The 21,028-nt window shown below is 38.6% G+C and overlaps 2 protein-coding genes across 3 annotated transcripts in view; both read left to right on the forward strand.

Annotated features, from left to right (window-relative positions):
* Nucleotides 1-5,456, forward strand: part of LOC103751349 (nesprin-1) — a 183,654-nt gene extending 178,198 nt beyond the window's left edge. For both annotated transcript variants that reach the window (XM_008854738.3, XM_008854739.3), the window contains 2 exons: nucleotides 556-696; nucleotides 4,569-5,456. In XM_008854738.3, the coding sequence (XP_008852960.1) occupies nucleotides 556-696; nucleotides 4,569-4,751 (324 nt within the window). In that variant the 3' untranslated portion in view covers nucleotides 4,752-5,456. The remainder of the gene's footprint in view (nucleotides 1-555; nucleotides 697-4,568) is intronic.
* Nucleotides 5,457-5,476: 20 nt separating this feature from the next.
* Nucleotides 5,477-21,028, forward strand: part of LOC103751353 (nesprin-1) — a 62,127-nt gene continuing 46,575 nt past the window's right edge. The window contains exons 1-6 of the mRNA XM_029556984.1: nucleotides 5,477-6,779; nucleotides 10,240-10,467; nucleotides 11,092-11,190; nucleotides 14,281-14,468; nucleotides 14,855-14,978; nucleotides 17,087-17,253. Of these exons, the coding sequence (XP_029412844.1) occupies nucleotides 6,639-6,779; nucleotides 10,240-10,467; nucleotides 11,092-11,190; nucleotides 14,281-14,468; nucleotides 14,855-14,978; nucleotides 17,087-17,253 (947 nt within the window). The 5' untranslated portion in view covers nucleotides 5,477-6,638. The remainder of the gene's footprint in view (nucleotides 6,780-10,239; nucleotides 10,468-11,091; nucleotides 11,191-14,280; nucleotides 14,469-14,854; nucleotides 14,979-17,086; nucleotides 17,254-21,028) is intronic.

The following is a 21,028-nucleotide window of genomic DNA, read 5'->3' on the forward strand; positions in this document are numbered from 1 at the left end:
ACAGAGCAGTTCCATGAAGAAGCAGGATATAACCACACTTGTCTGAGTCTTTGAATCTGGTCATAGCATTTAACATTTCCAGGAAATCTAGCACCTGTACCTTTAGGCTATCCTGTATTTGATAGTACTGTTGACACATCACCCTAATCATTGATTTTGAGTTTTTGCTACTTGTCTCCCTTTCTCCCCAACCTTTGTCCTTTCCTTTCTCTCTTTTTTTTTTTTGACAGAGATAGAAAAACTATTCTTTTCCTGTATCACTTATCTACGTTTTTAGCGACATCTTTAGATGTACAAGACTTTACAACTGCCGAGGAACTCAGAAGTCATTTGGTCCGCATATGGTTCTGCATAGATGGAGGCACTAAGACCTGGAAAGGAAATTCTACAGAAGACACTGGGATAGTCTTGAGTCAGTGCTGCTGTGTGAACTCCACACTGAGTTTACTGTGGTTGACAGCTTAGGAGATGAGTGACAATGCAGCGGTCTTTTTTCCTGTGCTCTGGTAATTTGTAACATGATGTGTTGTTTCTTTACTTATGTTTTTAATTTAGGTCAGCTTGAGGAAATGGGAGCGATTTGAGACAAACAAAGAGACGGTAGTCAGATACCTTTTCCAAACAGGTTCCAGCCATGAACGCTTCCTGAGTTTTAGCAGTTTGGAAAGCTTATCTTCAGAACTGGAACAGACAAAGGTATATTAAAGTCAAATGGTTCCTTGATTCTCTTTCAAAAAAGAAAATTATTTTCCTCCATTAATAATTAATTATTGTTGTACATTAATCAATTCTTATTATTTTTTTGGGGTGGGGAGCTTTTTGAGACAGGTTCTCCCTATGGCCACAGCTGGCCTGAAACTCTCTGCATAGACCAGACAGGACTCAATCTCACAGTGATCTGCCTGCCTCTGCCTCCCGAGTGCTAGGATTAAAGGTGTGCACCATCACATCCAGCTATTTGCACATTGAAGAAAGGTGGTGGCGTAGCCCTCGGTGCATGAGGACAGGTACCAGAAATAAGGTCGAGTTGACACTAAGGACAACTACCTGAAGAGGCAGTAAAAGGAGAGAATATGCATCCTAAGAGACAGAATAGAATAGCTGCTCAATAGAATAGCTGTACTCAGCTCCAAGCACAGTGAGCGCGGGGCTCCATCTGCACACCAGAGAGGCAGAACTTACCACTGTGTTGGGTGAGCTCAGCCCTGTGAGCTCTTGGAACAGTCAGGTAAATTATGTGAAACCTTTAGAGGAGTTGTTTGGGCTCCTTCGGTCGCTGCCGTGCCTGTCTGGGGTTGACTGGCTAAATTAGTACAGAAATAGGCCAACCAGTGGATAAGAGACTAGTCCATGCCCATACCTGTCTCCTGTCTCTATGCATGTCTGATCCAATACTCATAATTTTTTGCTATTTCCCCTATTAGTAATTTACTGAGTTTGTTTTTTTTAAATTATGTGCTCTGTGTGTGTGTGTGTGTGTGTGTGTGTGTGTGTTACCTGCATGTATGTGAGTTATGTTAGTAATTTACTGAGTTTGTTTTTTTAAAATTGTGTGCTCTGTGTGTGTGTGTGTGTGTTACCTGCATGTATGTGAGTGCACCCATGTTGTGCAGTGCCCGTAGAGGTCAGAAGATGGCATTGGATCCCCTAGCACTGGAGTTATGGACAGTTGTTAGCCACCATGTGGGTGCTGGGAACTGAACCCAGGTTCTCTGCAAGAGCAGCCAGTGCTCTTAACCACTGAACCAACTCTCCAGTCCCTGAGTTTCAATTTGTATAAGATCAGAGACTCTTAGACTTATGTACAGTTTTCATCAACCATTTAAATAGAAAATAATTTTAATTTTAATGATTTTGTGTATGAAAATGCAGCAATGTCTTTTATGATGCAAACAAGTTTTGGGGTGAATTTTCCTATGTGTCTCCACCCATGTTCCATCCAAAGTTTCTGATGCCGTAGGACTCTATCTGTAACAACTCCTTTGAACAGTTAACTGCCTGCATATGGATCAGATGCATTGTTTTTAGTCTTATCAAAATTCTCCTTAGCCCACTATCCTCAACACATTGAAAGTGATTTAATAATATGAACAGACATTTCCTGAGTATATACTATGTCATCACTATTGGTTATCATCTTTTTCAACCCTCAAAATCATCCTGTAGCTATCATGATTAATCCTGTTTATTGACAAGGGTGTACAAAGTACAAAGTTACTGCTAAACTTGTCCTGCATCTCTGGATTCCTAAATAGTAGAGAAACAATGCAATTTAAACCCTAAGGATTTCCATGCAGAGTTCACACTACAAGCCCTGATGTTACATTTTCACTCAAACCTTGAGCAGCTTTGCAAGCAACTTTACTAAGTACTTGTGAGCACCGCCACACAGGCAAGTGTCATTTATAATCCTGGCTGTCCTTGACCTCTTCGCTTGCCTTACATTAGATTCCATTTGACAGCCCACCGGTGGCTGCACTAAGGGACTTGGGCTCCCTCCGTGTGCCTGTATGGTGTGAATGGAAGGTCATTTTCAGTCTTTGGGACGGATATGGCTTTGCTGGTGGGAAAGTGAATATTCTGAAAAATGGGATTCAAAATTGTTCAGCTACTGAAGGGCAGAGCCCTTCAACTCTGATGAGTCAATTCTGTCCTCACATTTTCTCTGAACTTGGCAGTAAAGCCTTATGTGTTGCTCTATTTTTGCTTAAATTGTTTTCACCAACCTCATTCTGTTCTTTGATTGCCTCTGTATTGCACTTTTCCTGGGTAGAGATCAGATAAAACATGCTAAGAACAAATATAAGCATTTTCAAAAATGGATTTCTCTTTGTCTCTGGAAGACATGGGGTTGGGGCAACACTATTTTATACCTCTGAGTGTATTCATGGGATTCCGGGCGATTACGCTGAGATTTGTGGTTTTCAAACATGAATCAATAAAATATGTAAGTTCACCTGTGGTCATAGGGTTGTTTTAAGTGAAGACTTTAATGTTATGGCATTAACAAGTATCATAGTTTAGAATAGAAATTCTCTACTATAAGAAAGTTCTGCTTAATTTTATTCTCTTGAATTATAGGTGACTTCTCTGAAGTGACACTGATATTTCTTGAGGATATTATGTCTTTCAAACAGGAAGCTACAATAATGTTATATTCTAATTTTATCTTATCTATGGTATTATAATGAACTATAAAAATGATCCCTGGAACACAGTCATTTTGTATGGTATTGGAGAATAATTTTGAGAGATGCTTTGAGTGACAGGCTGACTTTTTACAAATATTTACATAGCAGTTATGCACAGCCTATTTAGAAAAGAGAAGCTGATGAATATTTAAACCTCTTGTCAGATTTTCTTACACGAGAAGAAATAAGATAGTAATTTTCTTCATTCAAGGTGATCACTGTTTATCATTTCTAACTTAATATTCAACATTATTTACCTGACAAAATTGAGATAGTATCTAAAATGTACCAGTGCCTCATACAAATTTAAAACTTTTGAATTAAAGTAGCTCAGAACTGTTGAAAATCAGCAGGTAGAATAAATTAGGTTTCCTCAGTATGAAAGACATGAAATGATAATTGGTACCTGCCAAGGTGTAAGGCACTCGAAAATGAGTTTGGCGGTGGAATTCTGAGTCCTGTTCCCAGAAAAAAAATATGATCCTGTGCATTTTACAAGAAGAGCATGAAAAATAATTCACCAAAGTAGGGAAATTAATGACTCAGGTTTGACTGGTCCCAAACTTGGGTTTGCTAGGGTTGCCGATGCATCTCGGTGGATAGTGTACTCATCTAGTACACGTGAAGCCCTGGGCTAGATTCCCTAGCACTGTACAAATCTGCTGTGGTAGTACCTGCAATCTCAGCACTTTAGAGGTGGAGGCTGGAAGATCAGAAGTTCATTTGCAAGTTCAAGGCCTGCCTTGGTTACATGAGACCCTGTCTCAAATCACAAGACATCAGCTTCTTTCTATCATGTTGTCTATGCATATAAATAAAATAAGATTTAACAGCATTAGGAATGGACTAGAGCTCATCCTGGAGAACTAATAAATTCTTCCTACAGAGAAAAATAAACTGGTATTCTGGGAAAAAAAAATCACTGGTACTCTGTCTTGGCTAAGATATTCTTCTATTAAATAAACTCTATTGGTTGGCCTAGAAATCGGTTGTCTCCATGTTTAAAGAATCAGTCACTACTGGTCATTTTGTGAACTGGCCTGTAGTAAAGTAACATATTTGAGAATAAGTTAATGATTATAACTAGCTTAGAATTCAAAATGAGAAGCCCAAATCAGGAAAGAGTAGAAAATCCATTTCTATGAGAATTCTAGGTAACCATGGAGATAGATGACTGGCTCTGCATATAAACTAAAAATACTTTAGTAAAACATCCAAATCAGCCATCAGCACATGAGCCATTGTACTGTGAAGAACATATGAAGCTGTCTAGTGCATCTGTCTGTCCATCTATACAGAATATGCAGTTGGCCTGAGGTCAGAGTTCGAGGGTTCAGAACACCCACCTAACAGCTATGACGTTTATTTTTCCTCTAGGAGTTTTCTAAGAGGACAGAAAGCATCGCAACCCAGGCTGCAAACCTCGTGAAGGAAGCATCAAAGATTCCACTGGGGCCCAGGAATAAGAAGCTGCTTCAGCAGCAGGCCAAGTCAATCAAACAGCAGGTCAAAAAATTAGAAGGCACGCTTGAAGAAGAGTACGTGCCTCACACGTCCTAAGTTTCTTCCTCTGACAGGAATTTCATGCAGGCTCTCGTGTGTCTTGTATTCAAAACAGTCTTTGAAAACTCCTAAGTGTCTGTACATTTCAACTTGCCTTGAGGAAGCAACTCACAATTCAAAAGAAAATACATCTTCATCCTAGGAACCAATATCTATAACAACAAAAGTATAGGAGGGATGTGGTATTTGAATCTTTATTTTCATGAGTAAGCCATAGCTATTGAATTATGTGGCCTTCGTACAATGCAGGAGAAATCTAAAAAAATAACCCATATTTGTCTTTTTACTATTTTGTTCTGCTGTTACCTGTTAGATGGAAGGGAGGAACTTTGAAGGCAGAGCTACCAGACCGAAGCACACATCAGGCACAATAAATACTGCCAACTCAAAGCTCATAAGCTTATTCAATAGTGCCCCAGTGGTCAAATTACCACTGATTCATATGCCATTTCCAGAATTACCTTAAAAGTCTATTTTATTTTTTAAATATTTAACATTTATCTGAAAAAGAAAAAGTGACCTTTTGGCCTTATGCTAGGCTTTTATATAGAGGATTTGAAGGAGATAAACTTCTGATATCCTGCTCGATAATCTCCAAATTAACACGGCTAGCATTTTTAACTTAGTGATCCATCTAATATATAGCCTATGACTCTTAAAAATAGGACCACACTTACATGACAGATTTGGAAAAAAATTGTTTTTAGTACTCTTTGGACCTTGTAATGAACATTTACATTTGCCTAAACTGTAAGTTTTGATAAAATCTTATTTGAAACAAATTCTGAGTTCAAATCTTGAGAATTTTATATTAAATATTCTCCATTAAGCTATGTAAATAACAAAGCTCAAAGCATATTAGAAAATAAGCCATTTCTAATGGACTGGACTCCCCATTTGAACCTTAATTTGATTTAAAATCCTGCCATATAAAATAGATGGTGTTTATGTTTCTTTTATTGCTAAGTGCATTAGACTTACCTATGATACCGATTTGAGACTATAATGCTATTGAATTTGACAATCAATTGATGCCATTATATTCATCTTGATATCAAGTGCCTTTTGGTAAACAGGGACATTCTGTTACTTTTCTTTTATCCAAGGACTCCAGTCAACTCAGTGCTAACATGTTAGTTTCCTAGTTTCTTTCTAAACTGAAAGCCATGTCCACCTGTTTATATATGCGTAGCTAATACCAACTGAGAATCTATAGTTGAAATTCTGCTCACTAGGCTAGTTACACAGAGAGCCTAAGTTGTCTGAAACAGGGGCTCATGAAAAACAATTTATAACAGTTTTTGGACTACAGGAGATCTGTGAATAGTTGAGATCATTATAGATTATAAATCAAAGGTTTAGCAGTATTGATTGGAGCAGCTGTCACTCTGCAACATGTGGTTCAGACCACAAACTCTTACCTTGATTCATGAGCATACACTTTACAAAAGTATTTCACCAGAAATCCTTACAATAGCACCACTCCTAGAAAGCCAGATTATCAAATGCTAAAAGCAAATTATTCTGGAAGAGTTCATTATTGTAAGTCCTGATGACTGTTGGTCACGTGCAGAGCTCGACTGTACATGACTCGGACCCTTTGTAGCTAGCATGACTTCATTTGAAGTGCAAGTCCATTCATAATGTGGCATATACACTGCCTTGTCCAATGCCCATTCCTGGAAGAGACAGGAAGGCTGAGGTCACATGCATAACTCAGGTCAAGTACGTGTTTTGTTTCTGCTCAAATAGTTTCCACTTTGAAATAATCACAAATGACTTCATTACCCTTTCACCTGATGATGTATGTGGAGAAATTTGTTGCTATTCTCTATGAAAATATTGCATTTTTAACTTAATTTGGTTAATTTTAGTATTAAAACCATGGAAATGGTGAAAATCAAGTGGGATCATTTTGGCAGTAATTTTGAGACCCTGTCTGCCTGGATAACAGAGAAAGAAAATGAACTCAATGCCTTGGAAACTTCACCATCTGCCATGGACATGCAGATCAACCAGATCAAGGTGACCTGCTCACACATTATGCTTGTAAACTATGTCTGCCTTTTAAGAACTCCTTTCTTAGGTTAATGTCATCAGAAGATGTTTGATCCCAGGACAACTCTTCCATTACTATGTGGCTCCTTAAATTAAATTCACACTAAGTTAAGAGGTTGTGATTGATACTGGGTAATACTTTACAGATGAAATTGTATATTAATATTATCTGACTTATGCATTCAAAGTCAATATTGTGTGCAATATCATTAAACTATTTTTTATGGTTGCATTATTCTTTTCTTTGATTTTGAGTTTATGCCTATGGAGTACCCTGTTCATTCATTTATATAACATGAAGTGTATTCATCAGCTACAACTGTCCTTTATAAGAAACATTCCAAATGTCTAGCTCCATTATGAATGGTGTTAACAAGGCTAGTGGCACACATCTGTAATCTCAAGCACTTTTGAGGTAAAGACTGGAAGACTGGCAGAAGTTTGAGATCAGCCTGGTCTACATAGCGAGACCCTGTCTTAAAAAGCCAAAAAATTACTCCTCCCCCACCGCCCCTAAAAAAAGTGTCAGTGGCATTTATCCCTCAATAACTTTAATAACCACAAGGGGGAGCTAGAAAGTTTTCTTCCTAGGTAAAGTCTTATAAACTTGGTTTCTCTATTCCCATTTATGATTCAAGTGTGGACAGACATGTTCTGATACATTAGCTTTCTAGCTTCCAAAAGAACCACACTGGTAGATGAGCATAGATCGCTTCATTGGAATAGTTTAGGAAATGGGTTGAATGACTTGAGCTTGGAATGATCGCCTTTCTCTATTTTCTTATTGATTCTTAGAGAATTTCATACATGTATACAGTATATTTTGATCATATTCATCCCTCGCTACTTCCAACCTCTCCCAAAACCTCCAACACTCCTCTCCTAACTCCCTGTCCTTTTTTCTTTATACTCTCTCTTTTATATAATTTCACACCACACATTTCAGAGTTGAACCACTTCTTTTGTTAGCTCTGCATCTTTTTTAAAGATGGCAAGCCCATTTGCCATTTATTAATTTTCTATTAAATTAATAAAATAAATGCTGAGGTGAGGAGACATCTCACATTATGACTTAGAACAAGCATCTATCATGTGTGGGGTGGGACAGTACCATGGTCAACTGATTACATACTCGCTCTTCAGATATCATTTGCAATCAGGAATCCATGAAATGTGGCATACACAGCTTGGAACCAGGGAATATAGATGCCAAGCCTTTAAAAGAATATTCATGAAGTGTTTTAAATTTTTTAAACCTGTTATAAAAAGTTGTCATTTAGTTATTTCCACTAAATTCTAAGAAAAGTAAAATGGCACATTTAAACAGTTAGGTCTTGAAACTTCTGCTTTCGGAGATTAACATACACTTTATAACTTAATCATTTCAATAATTTATTTACTGTTATGTTATTTTAACCCCTTTTAAAGCACCTCTGAACTATAAAACAGTCAAATTTCATCTTGCTATCATTCCTCAGGAAAATGATATTTTGTTATTAAATATCTAAATAGGTATGAATTTCCTTACCATAAAACTGGAAATGCATTTTGATTTGTCCAACCTGGTATGAATTTCCTTACCATAAAAACTGGAAATGCATCTTGATTTGTCCAAACTGGCATTTAGAAATGATCTAAAATATATTAATTGAATAGGAATATGAAACAAGGTTTTTACAGAAAATAAGCAACAATAGACTAGGGTGCAATGGGCCTTGGTCTAGGGTGTTCAAATTTAGGCTTACAGCATTAAGGAAGAGTAAAAATACCTTTAAAACAGTGTTTCACCTTAAGTCACTCTTATTATTAAAACTAATGAAGAGTTTACATGGTGCAATGACAATTTAAGCCCATCTTTGTTCATCATTAAATGCTATTCCAAATTGATATATTGTAAGAACACATTCTGGCTTCACCTTTTATCCACTCTCTGGGATGGAATTTTTATCATAATTTAATGATATAATTCTGAGACTTGTATTCATGAAATTATTGATGATATATATTGGTCTAAGAACTCAGAACTTTTCATCACTAAAATTTTTTGCTACTATATGTACTATGTGCATATAGAAAAATATTATTGAATACTTAATATAATTTGTTGAATTTGTGACTATTACAAAAGGACTCTATTCATACTCAAATAAAAATTACCTGTCAGATACACTTCTTGTAATCTTGCATATGAAAAATAAAAAGGTGGTGTCTACCAGACTTTTAACATGCTAGAAACTATTTCTGACTGTCACATTGAGGCAGAAGTCTCAAATTTATCTTTCTCAGAGTAACAGTAGTTTCCATTTATTTGAAATGGAAGCTTTGCATGAATTATTGATGCTAATTTGATTAAATGATTTAATCCTCTCCTTAGAGAAATACATTTTTCTTTTCTTGTACATAAATAATCCCACATTTATGAACTCCCCCCCCACCGCCCCGGGTGCTCAGCCAGCACATCCAATTAGTTCTTTTCCTGCATTGGCTAAAACGGCCTTTCTATCCCAAATTGAAATCACCATATGTATACTTTTTCCAGCCAACGAAGTCCCAGATCCTATTCGAATTTTAGAAATTAAAAGTTTTGAGTCTAGGGGGCTGGAGAGATGGCTCAGCAGTTAAGAGCACTAGCTGCTCTTCCAGAGGACCCAGGTTCAATTCCCAGCATCCACATGGCACCTAACAACCATCTGTAACCCCAGTTCCGGGGAATCTGATGCCCTCTTCTGACCTCCGTGGCATTGCACAACACGGGCGTACTTACACACATGCAGGCAATACACTCATACACATAGAATAAAAGTAATAAAATATTTTTAAAAGTTTTGAGTCTCACCTTAGACCAATGCATCGGATTCCTGAGGACAGGGATCTCAACTCATTCCAGATTTGGAAACCACTGGCATAAAGAACTAATTATAAAATTTAAAAAGGTTGTTTTATGTGGGAGTGCAATGGGTTTTAGTGAAATATAACCTACATAATTACCTTTTGGAAAAATTAAATATATTCAAATATTAGTATTCTTGTGAGTTCCTGGAACACACAGCTCCCCTGATCAGTTGACTCCAATCTTTAATTGACAAGGAAGCATACACTTCTCAGCCTTCAGAAGCGCTGTGTGGGTTCCAGGGACAACTTCATGTTTGGTTGACCATGAGGAGCAGCCATTTCTCTGTTTGTCTCTGTCCAGCCAGCACAGCCACCATTATTTTGCATTTTTAGATGTTTTTTCTACATGTCTGTCCTCTCCAAATGAGGTCAGGAAACACATGATGTTTATTCCCAGCTGCTCTTGCATTCCCCAAATGTGTTTGGAGGTCAGTTAAGGAAACTCTCCTGATAGTCTCTGCAGGTGATTGTACCATTTCATGGAGGCGAGACTGTTAAGCCCCCAATGTCATTTTTTTCTTGTTTTAAATACCAGGTCGCAATTCAAGAAATAGAAAGTAAGATCAGCAGCCTTACAGGATTAGAAGAAGAAGCTCAGTCTTTTGCTCAGTACGTCACCACTGGGGAGTCCGCACGCATCAAAGCCAAGTTGACGCAAATAAGAAGGTACTGGGTAGAACTCCAAGAGCATGCACAGTGCCTGGAAGGAACGATCCTGGGCTACTTAACGCAGCAGCAGAAGTTTGAAGGGAATCTTAGAAAGGTAAGAACTGGTCCTTGCATGCTACAGTTATATATTTCATGTTATATTTATATACAAATGTTCCAAACACCACAGAAAGACCAGAATAAGAACTAATCATCTGACAAACTGTGAACAGCTAAGTTTGGAATTATTTATATAGTTCCTCTGGGGGCATCTATGCACTTGCTTCATTACATATTGCGTTAAGGTTAAGTCTTAATTTTTCTTTCAAAGAAGAGGCACTGATTTTAGATTTTATTAAAAATGCCTTTTGGAAAATACAATGATCAGATTGAAAGTTATCCATAAAATTCAGACATTTTATGGGGGCTGGAAAAATGGCTCAGCTGTTAAGAGCACTGGCTGCTCTTGCAGAGGACCCAGCTTTGTTTCCCATCACCCACATGGCAGCAAATGATTGGCTATAACTCTAGTCCCAGGGGATCAGACACCCTCTTCTGGCTGCCACAGTCACTACATGCACATGTTATGTTTACATACAAGCAGGCAAAATACTTGCACATGTAAAATTACAGATAGATAAAATTGTTTTTAAAAGGCAGGTATGATGTGTCCTCAATAACCTTCTCTGCCTTGATATACATCTTTCTTACATTAGTTTTATATTCTACCTTTTTTTAGATCCAGCAATCCGTGTCTGAATTTGAAGAGAAGCTAATGGATCCAATTAAAATATGTTCTTCAGCTACAGAGACGTATAGAGTTCTCCAAGAGCACATGGTGAGACTGTACCTCCATGCTTCTTCTTATTTCAAAAAGCTCGTTGATTCCTACTACTACTTGAAAAGAAAACAGAATAAATATTTTTTGTGAGAGTTAATATAAGTGGTTCAGATAATTTTATGTAACAAATCTCATATAACAAGACAGATAAGTATGCAAATAGATTTTCAGTATACATATGAAAGGAATCTTCATTTTAAATTTATTTCTTAGGGTAGGGAGATGGTTCACTGAATCAAGTGCCTGCTATGCAAGTGTAAGGATGGAAGTTTGGATTCCAAGAATCCACGTGAAAACAGGGCAGGCCCGGAGGCCACCTGTAAACAATACCAGCACTTGGGGGCCCTCTGCCATCTCTGTGGGCTCACAGGGGCAAGAAGGTTAGCTAGTCTATTCAGAATTAGTGAGCATCAGGTTAAGGGGAAGACCTAGCCTCCGTAAACAAGGTGGAGTGGCTGAAGAAGATACCGATGTCAAATCTGGACCTCCACATGCATATAAATGTATATGCATGTGCACCCCCACAGAGACGTATGCTCACATGCATGAGAACGTGTATATATACCACAGACATATACACACGGACATAGTGTGAAATGTTTCTAATGAAAACATTAGAACATAATGTTTTCAGATTAGATTTTTAATGACTCCTTTCCCTCTTGCCAGCTTAAATGTGGGAGAAAAATATGCTTGCATAGCAGAATGTAGATATTAACCAAGTACATTCAGATGTGCAAAGAATCTGTCCCCCCCCCCCATGTAATTCAAGGACTGGCCTTTAGGACTGGCTCCTGAATTGCTGATCATTGTCAGTCTTTAGCAAGACAGTAGATGGTTTTGGAAGAATCTGGAGAAAGAAGAAAAAGTGGAGGATCATGAACAAAGAAGCACTAACAAGAAGCATGTTGACTAAAAAGCAAAAGATTCTGCTTCATAGTCGCCTCCTAAGTACAGAGAAGGAGAGCAGTGGAGACAGAGAGTGAACGTTAACCAAGACACATCTGGAAAGATGTGTGACCAGTACTGTGTGAACATTTTCAGCAAGAAAGAATTTTTGTTATATTGTTTTAATACAAAAGAGACAAAGTAGGAAAATCCAATTTAATGAACTATTATAACATTCAACTAAAATTAGAATATGAAAATAAATAACATTCAATTTTTACTCATATTTCTGAAGAAAACATTTAGAGGCAAGCTGTTGCTTTTCTGTCTTGATTTTCTAATGTGTAAAATAGGAAATATTTTTTTTTACAGTGCTTCTTAGGATTTTGAAGACTAAATATTTTAAAGATTTTATTTTTATTTAATTATTCTTATATGTATCTGCCTGTATGTCACTATGTGCACATGAGTGAAGCGCCCATGGAGACCAGAAGAAGGTATCGGATCTCCTGGAGCTGGAGTCATAAGTGGTTGTGAACCACCTGACATGTGTGATAGGAACTATTTGGGGTTTTCTCTGGGAAAGCAAAACGCTATGCACTCTTAAAGCTGAGCCACTTCCCCTCCAGCCCCAAAGATTAAATTAATACATACAATGTGCATAACATAGTACCTGCTATATTCTATGTTATCAGATCATCATCACCATCACCACTACCACCACCACCACCATCACCATCATCATCGTCATCATCATCGTCCCTGACATCAATAACCTCAGCTGTAAATCTTTGAATATATTTTATAGGTATAAATAGAATGGGATTCTAAGTATTCATATATTCAGCATAAAATGAATAATAATTTCCACAAATTATCTGACTTGGTGGTTATTCAAATACACAGCCACACATTCCTTTTTAAAAACATGTTATGTCTAAGACAGGATCCTGCCCTTAACATAGTTGTCATGACTTTTCTAAAACTTTTTCATTATATTTGTTGATTTATTGTGGGGTAGTCATGTAGAGGTCAGAGGACAACCTGGAGGAGTCAATTCTCTCCTTCTACCATGTGGGTCTTGGGGATCAAACTCAGGTCATCAAAGCAAGCCCCTTTGGCAGCAAGCCCCTTTACCCACTGAGCCATCTCACTGGCTCCAGCCTCCCATTCTGAATGGGGGACATCTGTCTCCCTTCAGATTTCCACATCTCTGAACTAGCATTCTCACCTTCACCATGTCTCCCTGAAATCATGGCAGGGACACTTTTCACTAACATGGCTCAAGTTACTTCATGATGATGAGCCATACTGAGAAGCACAGGTCTCGTTGCTCATGCTGGGCTTTGGGTGTTCAGCTCTCTCCCTCACCACAACTTTGCTTTCTGTGATTTCACTTACCCGAGGCCAACCACAGCTTTAAAATATTCCATGGAAAATTTCAATAGTAAGTAACCCATGCATTTTAAATAACCTTCATTACTATGCTATCCAAAGCTCTCTAGAGGAAAATAGATAGAACGAATATATATTATAAAGGGAGCTCAGAAGATTGGCTTTCATGATTGACACTGGGCAGCCCAACAATGACTATCTGCACACTGGAGAGGTTGAGAACCTGGTAACTGCTCAGTCCTCCAGGCTGCATGCTGCAGCTGTTCCAGTGTGGTGCTGAAGGTCTGGAGAGCCACCTATCGGTCTTCAGTTCATATTGGAATTGGAACTGTCAGCGAAAGGTGGTGGCTGCAGAAATAGCAATGACAAAGTAGATGTACTCACCAGCAAGGAATGAAGACAGACAGGCAAAAAGCAAGAGCTTTTCCCTCAGATCTCCTTATATCAGGGCTTCTGGAAGGTGCTGCCCATTCAGAGAGAATTCACCCTTTGGTTAATCCTTCTAGGAAATGTCCTCATAGACCTCCCAGACTCATGTCTCTTAGTTGATTTCAGATCCAATCAAGTTGACAACCAAGACTGCATTGCAATCACAGGATATTATTATAATTAATCTATCTTATTGGTGAATGTTGTTACTCTCTTGCTATATATGCCTCATTTACAAATTAAACTTTACATAGGCATAGATAAAGCCTAGTAGGCAGAGGTTGCTGCCTGCATTTGCAGATAACTGCAAATCATTTTAGCCCACACCTCCTGTGAATTAGGAGACACTCCTGTAATCCCTCTGCTCTCGCCCAGGATCTCTGTCAGGCCCTGGAGTCTCTAAACAGCACAGTCACCACCTTCTCAGCCAGTGCCCAGAAGATGGTGAACAAAGAATCCTGCATCCAGGAAGCTGTGGCCCTACAGCAGCAGTACGAGGGGACACTGAGCAAGGCCAAAGAGAGACAGGCCGCCCTGAAGGACCTGCTGTCCCACTGGCAGAGGTAAGCAGTGTTCTGTCCTGAATCACTCTCACTGGTAGCAGGAAATTTGAGATGAGCTATTCCTTAAATGATGAGAAACAGTCACTCTAGATGTAAGAGGTGTGGACTTGTATGTCAGTTGTGGGGAGATCTTGGTATTCATTATGAGACATGGGTGGGCCTGAGAGTAGAGAAGAGGTACATGTGTCTTTTTATTGCACAGACGTGAGCAAGTGTGCAAATACAAACAGGAAAATGAATGGAGCTTAGCACTGTGACATGCAGGAACATCACAACCGATGCAGTCAATTTGTAAGCCTTGATGTTGGACCTGCCAACCTCAGAAAGATTTTGTCTTCTAGTGCGATCATCTTGTATGAAGTCATTTCTTTTCTCTGTTTCTTCAGGCTGGAGAAGGAACTATCGTCCTTTCTGACCTGGTTAGAGCGATGTGAAGCCATAGCCAGTTCCCCAGAAATGGACATTTCTGCAGACAGAGTCAAAGCAGAGAGTGAACTACAACTAATACAGGCAAGTTCAAGGAGGCATGGTCAAGGAAAACGGAATATTCTTGTATAGTCAGATTGCTTTTAAGTTAATTTATTAAGTAAACCCTAAGCCACTCACTTCTTCCTTTGGTTCTATCATCCTTGAAGCATCATTTGACCTCAAAATATGACCCCCCCAAAAAAAAGAAAGTGGTCCTGACCTAAGAGACACAGCGATGATGAGGACTCTGTGCTGACCTGTGTCCATGGCTTGTGCAATGTGCAGAATTTGAACAAAACTGACTTGTCAGGAGAGTAAAGACACACAGAAATGTGTAGATAGAATGAAGGTGGCTTTGCTAATCATCTCTGCAGTGGGCAGTCTCTATAATCTCTCCCCTTTTGTACTTACATGACCTTTTTGAAATAAAAAGGTATTTTAAAAATATTTTATTTATTATTTTTGTTTTATGTGTCTGAGCATATTGCCTACATGTGTGTGAATGAACCCATGTCATGCAATGCCCAGGGAGGTCAGAAGAGGGCATCGGAACCCCTGGAATTGGAGTTTCAGATGGTCGTTGGCCACCATGCAGGTGCTGGGAATTGAACCCCAGTCCTCTACAAGAGCAGCCAGTGATCTTAACCACTGAGCCCTCTCTCTGGCCCAAAAGGTATTTTTATAAGAAAGAATAGAATATAAAAAGAAGTTAAGAGTTACTATCATGTTCAAGCAAGACAGAAAAAAACCAAAAAACACAGTAATGTGAAGATAGGAAGACAAGCTTTGCAATGATCTTGAGAAGCCAATTTTATAAGATAGAAAAGTAAAACTTCAGGTGTGATTGAAGCTACAGAGAATGTTACTCGTTTCGGAAGAGCACTAATGTGCCAGAAGTGACGCCTTCTACGCTAGAAAAGTCAACAGGCAGAATTGCTACAGCTCAGCTTTCTCTATCATCTTTTACAGTAACTTAAAAAGGAGCTCGGCTCTTTTCGTTTTTATAATTACTTCTCCCAAAAGTCCACTACAAGCGTCTGTAGCATCCAAACCCACTACAGCCTGCACATTTTCTCGTTCCTTGTCCTGGAGAAGGTGCCACACCTTTGCCATCTCCCTTTCAGTTTATGTACTATGAATGTTCTTCATTTTCCAAAAAGCCACCTTCCAGAAGCCTAGTGACTGTCCTGAGGATGAAGGACAAGTGGTACAGAGTTTGATTCAGTCCTCTAACATCTGGGTGTGTAAGGTGTTCCAAGTCATCGTTCCTTCCCTTAAAAGTGACGAAGCACAGACACAAAGATATTCGGGTGCAAACAACCCTACTTCTTTCTGTGTCTCTCCATGTGGAAACTTAGTACCATACAGGAGAGGACCAGCAGTGGACCACCAGCCTCAGTGTCTGGACAATGCACTATCAGCCAAGCTTCCTCTCTACTGTGGCCTGACAAGATGTGCACCCCACTTCCTGGCCTGGCCTCCTGGGCCTCTTCTCCCCTGTGTCCTCCCCAGCATTAAGCCCCAGGTCTGTTTTGAGGTTTTCCTTGTCATCCTGAAACAGGCACTCCATCCCTCGCTGCTTCCGCAGTTTTCCTGGCACGTGGAGCCTCACTGGAAGTCAAAGAAAACGTCTTGATGAGCATTTACTGTGTGCTGTGTCATCTATCTCACTTGTGTCTGTTTTAATTGTCGTCAGCTGTCAACATTTATATTTGTGTCTTACCTCTTTTGGGGCAAGAACCATAGCCTTGATGTCCCCTAAGAGCACATGAGATCCATTGCCCAGTTTACTTTGAAAAAAATGAATAAGGAGTTTTATTGAATGTAAGTAAAATGAACAGCCCTCAAGTTCTCCAACATAGGATCTAAACATAGCACCTGTTATTAGTAGATATGCAATGTTTTTTTTTTTTTCTGTGATAGATTTTCCTTGATTCTCTTTACCTACTCAGGTTCCTCATTGAAAGTCACAATCTCAAAATTTGCTTAACTTACTGCTCACTTCAATAGGACTTTTAAAATTGGGTTAAAAGTGACAGAGCCATTGCTAAACCAAATACCATTCTCTTCTAACTAATGACCTCCATTTTGCAAGAATGCAAAGCCTACACACTGTAAAGGTGAAATCTGTCTTATGTTCTGTTCTTCAGGGATTGCAAGATGAAGTTGTATCCCAGGCCTCGCTGTACAGCAATCTTCTGCAGCTGAAAGAGTCTCTGTTCTCAGTGGCCTCCAAAGATGACGTGAAGATGATGAAGCTTCACTTGGAGCAGCTGGATGACAGATGGAGAGACTTACCACAGATCATTAGCAAAAGGTTGGATCTTAGTAGAAAGCTTCTAATATGGTTCATTTGTTTTCAGAGGGCAAACAGTGTCTTACAGGTGAGCTGTGCTTCAGGGAAGCAGTTTTGTTTGCTTTTATTAACTTGGCTATTGACAGGATGATTACAGAAAAAGGAAAACTTTATCAAGTTTTGAATCAAGGACATCCCCCAAATGAACACTCCTACTGAACTTTGACTCAAATTTAGTCTTATAATATAGACAAATGGAGAACCCAAGTAAAACATATTCCATAGGATAGGTGGCTAATATTTGTGTTATTTATTGTATTTGGGAGGAAATAGTAACTAAAATTTTGCCTCACATAGTATTTCACAACCAAACATGTTTTACATACACCTGCCATTCCACATCGCTCCAGTATAAACTTCTGGACAGAGCAAAGGACATTGCTATTACACGAAATGAAGATGAAAATAGATTAAATCTTTTTAAAAATTATTGATTTAATAACCACATGATTAGAAGAAGCATTTCATTACAATATCATTGTCATATTCAATAACAATTTCCAGAGCAAAGGTGCATCTCTTTCAAAATTGACTGTAAATTTTTAGGTTCACAGTTGAATGAATACAGTTATACAATATTGTACTCCATATAAACCCTATAAGACATAAAATTAAATGAGGTAATTGAATGAGGTTTTAACCTTCAAAAAGATCTCCAAGTCATTTTAAAATATGCTGTTTCATACAGAAAAACTAATTTTTAATGCAACCAACACTTAGACGTGTGCACATGCATCTCTAATCGCTTTATATCTGAATACTACTAGTCACAGTCAGCTATTTTCTGAGATCCTAGGCACCTGAGCATGGATATAAAGTCATCAGGTAGAATTCAGGGGTAATGTTTTTCACCTCTACTAATTATCATGAAGCAAATTTCTGTGCTTCTTCCTCAAATATAACTCATTTTTAATTTATTGATGTTTTTGTGTGTATTTCATACAGAACATCCTAAACAATCTTATTCATCTATATACCCACTTCCCAAATGGCACTCTCTCATAGCCCGCCCCCACGAGAGCCCATATAAGCTATCATCCCTATTACTGTCCACTGTGTTGTCGGTGCCCTCAGCTGTTCCCCAATGTTTGCCCATCCAGAGTCTATTCAGTCTATCTATAGTTCCTTGTTTTAGGACGATCAGCTCTTCCTCATCTAGCAGCAATCAGTTGCCAATATTCCTTTAGATAAGATTGGGGTCTGCTGTTCATTTTCCCAGTTCTGTGCTGGGTTACTGTCTGGGAGTCTCTTGGGCTACCTTGGCCAACAACTCAAAGGAAGGTATCTACTGTCGGGCATTGTTTCTTGTTATGTAGCCTTTAACTATACACATGGAACTCTTAAAGAATTATATTGATCCCCTTAATCTTTGGTTATACTTTCCTTTTGAGTGTTTAAAACCATAAAGTTGGCCCAGATAAATCAATTTATTTTTACTATTAAAGTCATTTGAGGATCTGTTCCTCAAGGGCTTTGGAGGAGCCCCTGGCTCCTTTTTTTTTTTAAACCAGTTCATCTATGTGAAGATAAGTCAAAAGTCCTACTCAACCATGGCTGGCTTCACTTGGAAGCATGGAGGAAATGTTTCCTCTTTGTTGACCCTCCTCTTTGTAGACTGGACACTGGTTCAAGTCCATCTGTTGGGGTCTCCATGGCCTCCTTGATCACGAGGACAGGTGACTCACCACAGTTACAGGACATTTTGAGTGATGCTCGTAGTCTCCTGGAACTTGGTCAATCTTGGTGCGCAAGGAGCAAAAACTGTCCTTTAAGTCCCTCTGACCAAATTAGTATAGGCCTCAAAGTATGGCTGTTAAACTTCCAAGAAGCTTAGTTCCACCAGTCTAGTACTTTTAATTACTATGTGCTATGTAGAAAAAGCTTGGGCCAAGACCAAAGTTTCTCAGATAAACCTTGCCTAGACGTATATTATATTCCTTGAGCTACCTGTATAGATAATTTGTCAGTAGGTTGTTGTACTTATATGGGTTCCTCTTGTTTTTTAAAACACAGCTAGGCATTATTTATCTCTTGCATTGTCTAACCCATCCACCGTGGTTTCCCCATTTAAAGTGCCTCCATCTTTCCCATTTCTCCCTTAATAATACCCTTCTCCTTTGGCCCCACCTCCTTCTTTCCCTTTATCCCCAAGGTTCCTTGTATAACCCTCCCTCCCCTTTCCCCTTAAAATAACCCCATTTTTACCCATATCTCCCTTATTAAGGCCTGTTTCATACTGTTCTCTTTCAGATTCTTTCTTTTCCTTTACTTACCTAGTTCCTTTTCATTATCTGGTTCCGTAGTTATGTCTGGATACATACTCACTTATCAGGATTTGGTTCTAGGATCCACATATGAGGGTGAACATATGTCATTTTTGTTTTGTTTTGTTTTGTTTTTCTGAGCCTGTGTTACTTCACTTAGTATGACAGTTTCCAGTTATATCCATTTACCTGCAAATTTCATGATTTCATCTTTCTTTACTGCTGAGTAAAACTCCATCGTATAAATGAACCACATTTTCATTATCCACTCATCAATTGAGGGACACCTAGGTTGCTTCCATCTCTTAGCTATTGTGAAAAGAGCAGCAACACACATGGATGTACAAGTGTCTCTGCAATAGGATAAGTTCTTTGGGTATATGCCAAGGAGTGGTATAACTGGGTCAAATGGTAGGTTCATTTGTAGTTTTTTAAGAGTTTCCCACACTGCTTCCCATAGGGATTGAACAAGTTTGCAGCCCCACCTTTCCCCACATCCTCTCCAATATTTGGATCATTTGTCCTCTTGATCTTAGCCAGTCTGACTGGGGTAAGATGAAATCTTAAAGTGGTTTTAATTTGCATTTCCATAATTACTAGTGATGTTGAACACCTTTCAAGGTGCTTCTTAGCCATCTTTATTTCTTCTTTTGAGAACTCTGTTCAGCTCCTTAGCCCATGTTTTAATTAGATTACTTGTTTTCTTAATTCATTGTTTTTTGAGTTCATTATATATTCTGGATGTTAAGCCTCTGTTGATTGTATAGCTGGTGAAGATTTTCTCAAATTCTGTGGCTTTTCTCTTCGCTTCCTTGGTTGCTTCTTTTGATGTACAGAGGCTTTTTAGTTTAATGAGGTCCTATTTTGTTGACTCTTGACCTTGTTTCCTGACCAATTGATGTCCAGTTTAGAAAATCTTTTCCTACACCTATATCTTGTAGGTTATTGCCAATGTTTTCTTCTCATAGTTTCAGGCTTCACATTGAAGTCTTTGATCCATTTGGAGTTGACTTTCATGCAAGGTGAAAGATAGAGGTTTAATTTCATTATTCTATAGATGGAGATCCAGTTTTGCCAGCACCATTTGATGAACATGCTGTCTTTCTTCCAGTGAATATCCTTGGCCCCTTTGTCAAATATCACGTGGCTGAAATTGCAGGTACTCATATTTGGGTCTTCAATTTTGTTCCATTTATCTACAGGTCCATTTTAGTGCCAATACCATGTTGTTTGGGTGACCATAGCTCTGTAATACAGTTTAAAATATGGTATTGTAATCTCCCCAGCATTGCTCTTAGTGCTCAGGGTTGCTTTGGCTATCTGAGGTCTTTTGTTCTTCCATATGAATCTTAGGATTTTTTTTTTCCTATTCTGTGAAGAATGTCATGGGATTTTCATTGGCATTACATTGAATCTATAAATGGCTTTTGGTAGGGTGGTCATTTTCACAATATTAATTCTTCCAATCCGTG

This window comes from Nannospalax galili, unplaced genomic scaffold (assembly GCF_000622305.1).
Source record: "Nannospalax galili isolate Female #2095 unplaced genomic scaffold, S.galili_v1.0 scaffold1087, whole genome shotgun sequence".
Classification (NCBI taxonomy): Eukaryota; Metazoa; Chordata; class Mammalia; order Rodentia; family Spalacidae; genus Nannospalax; species Nannospalax galili.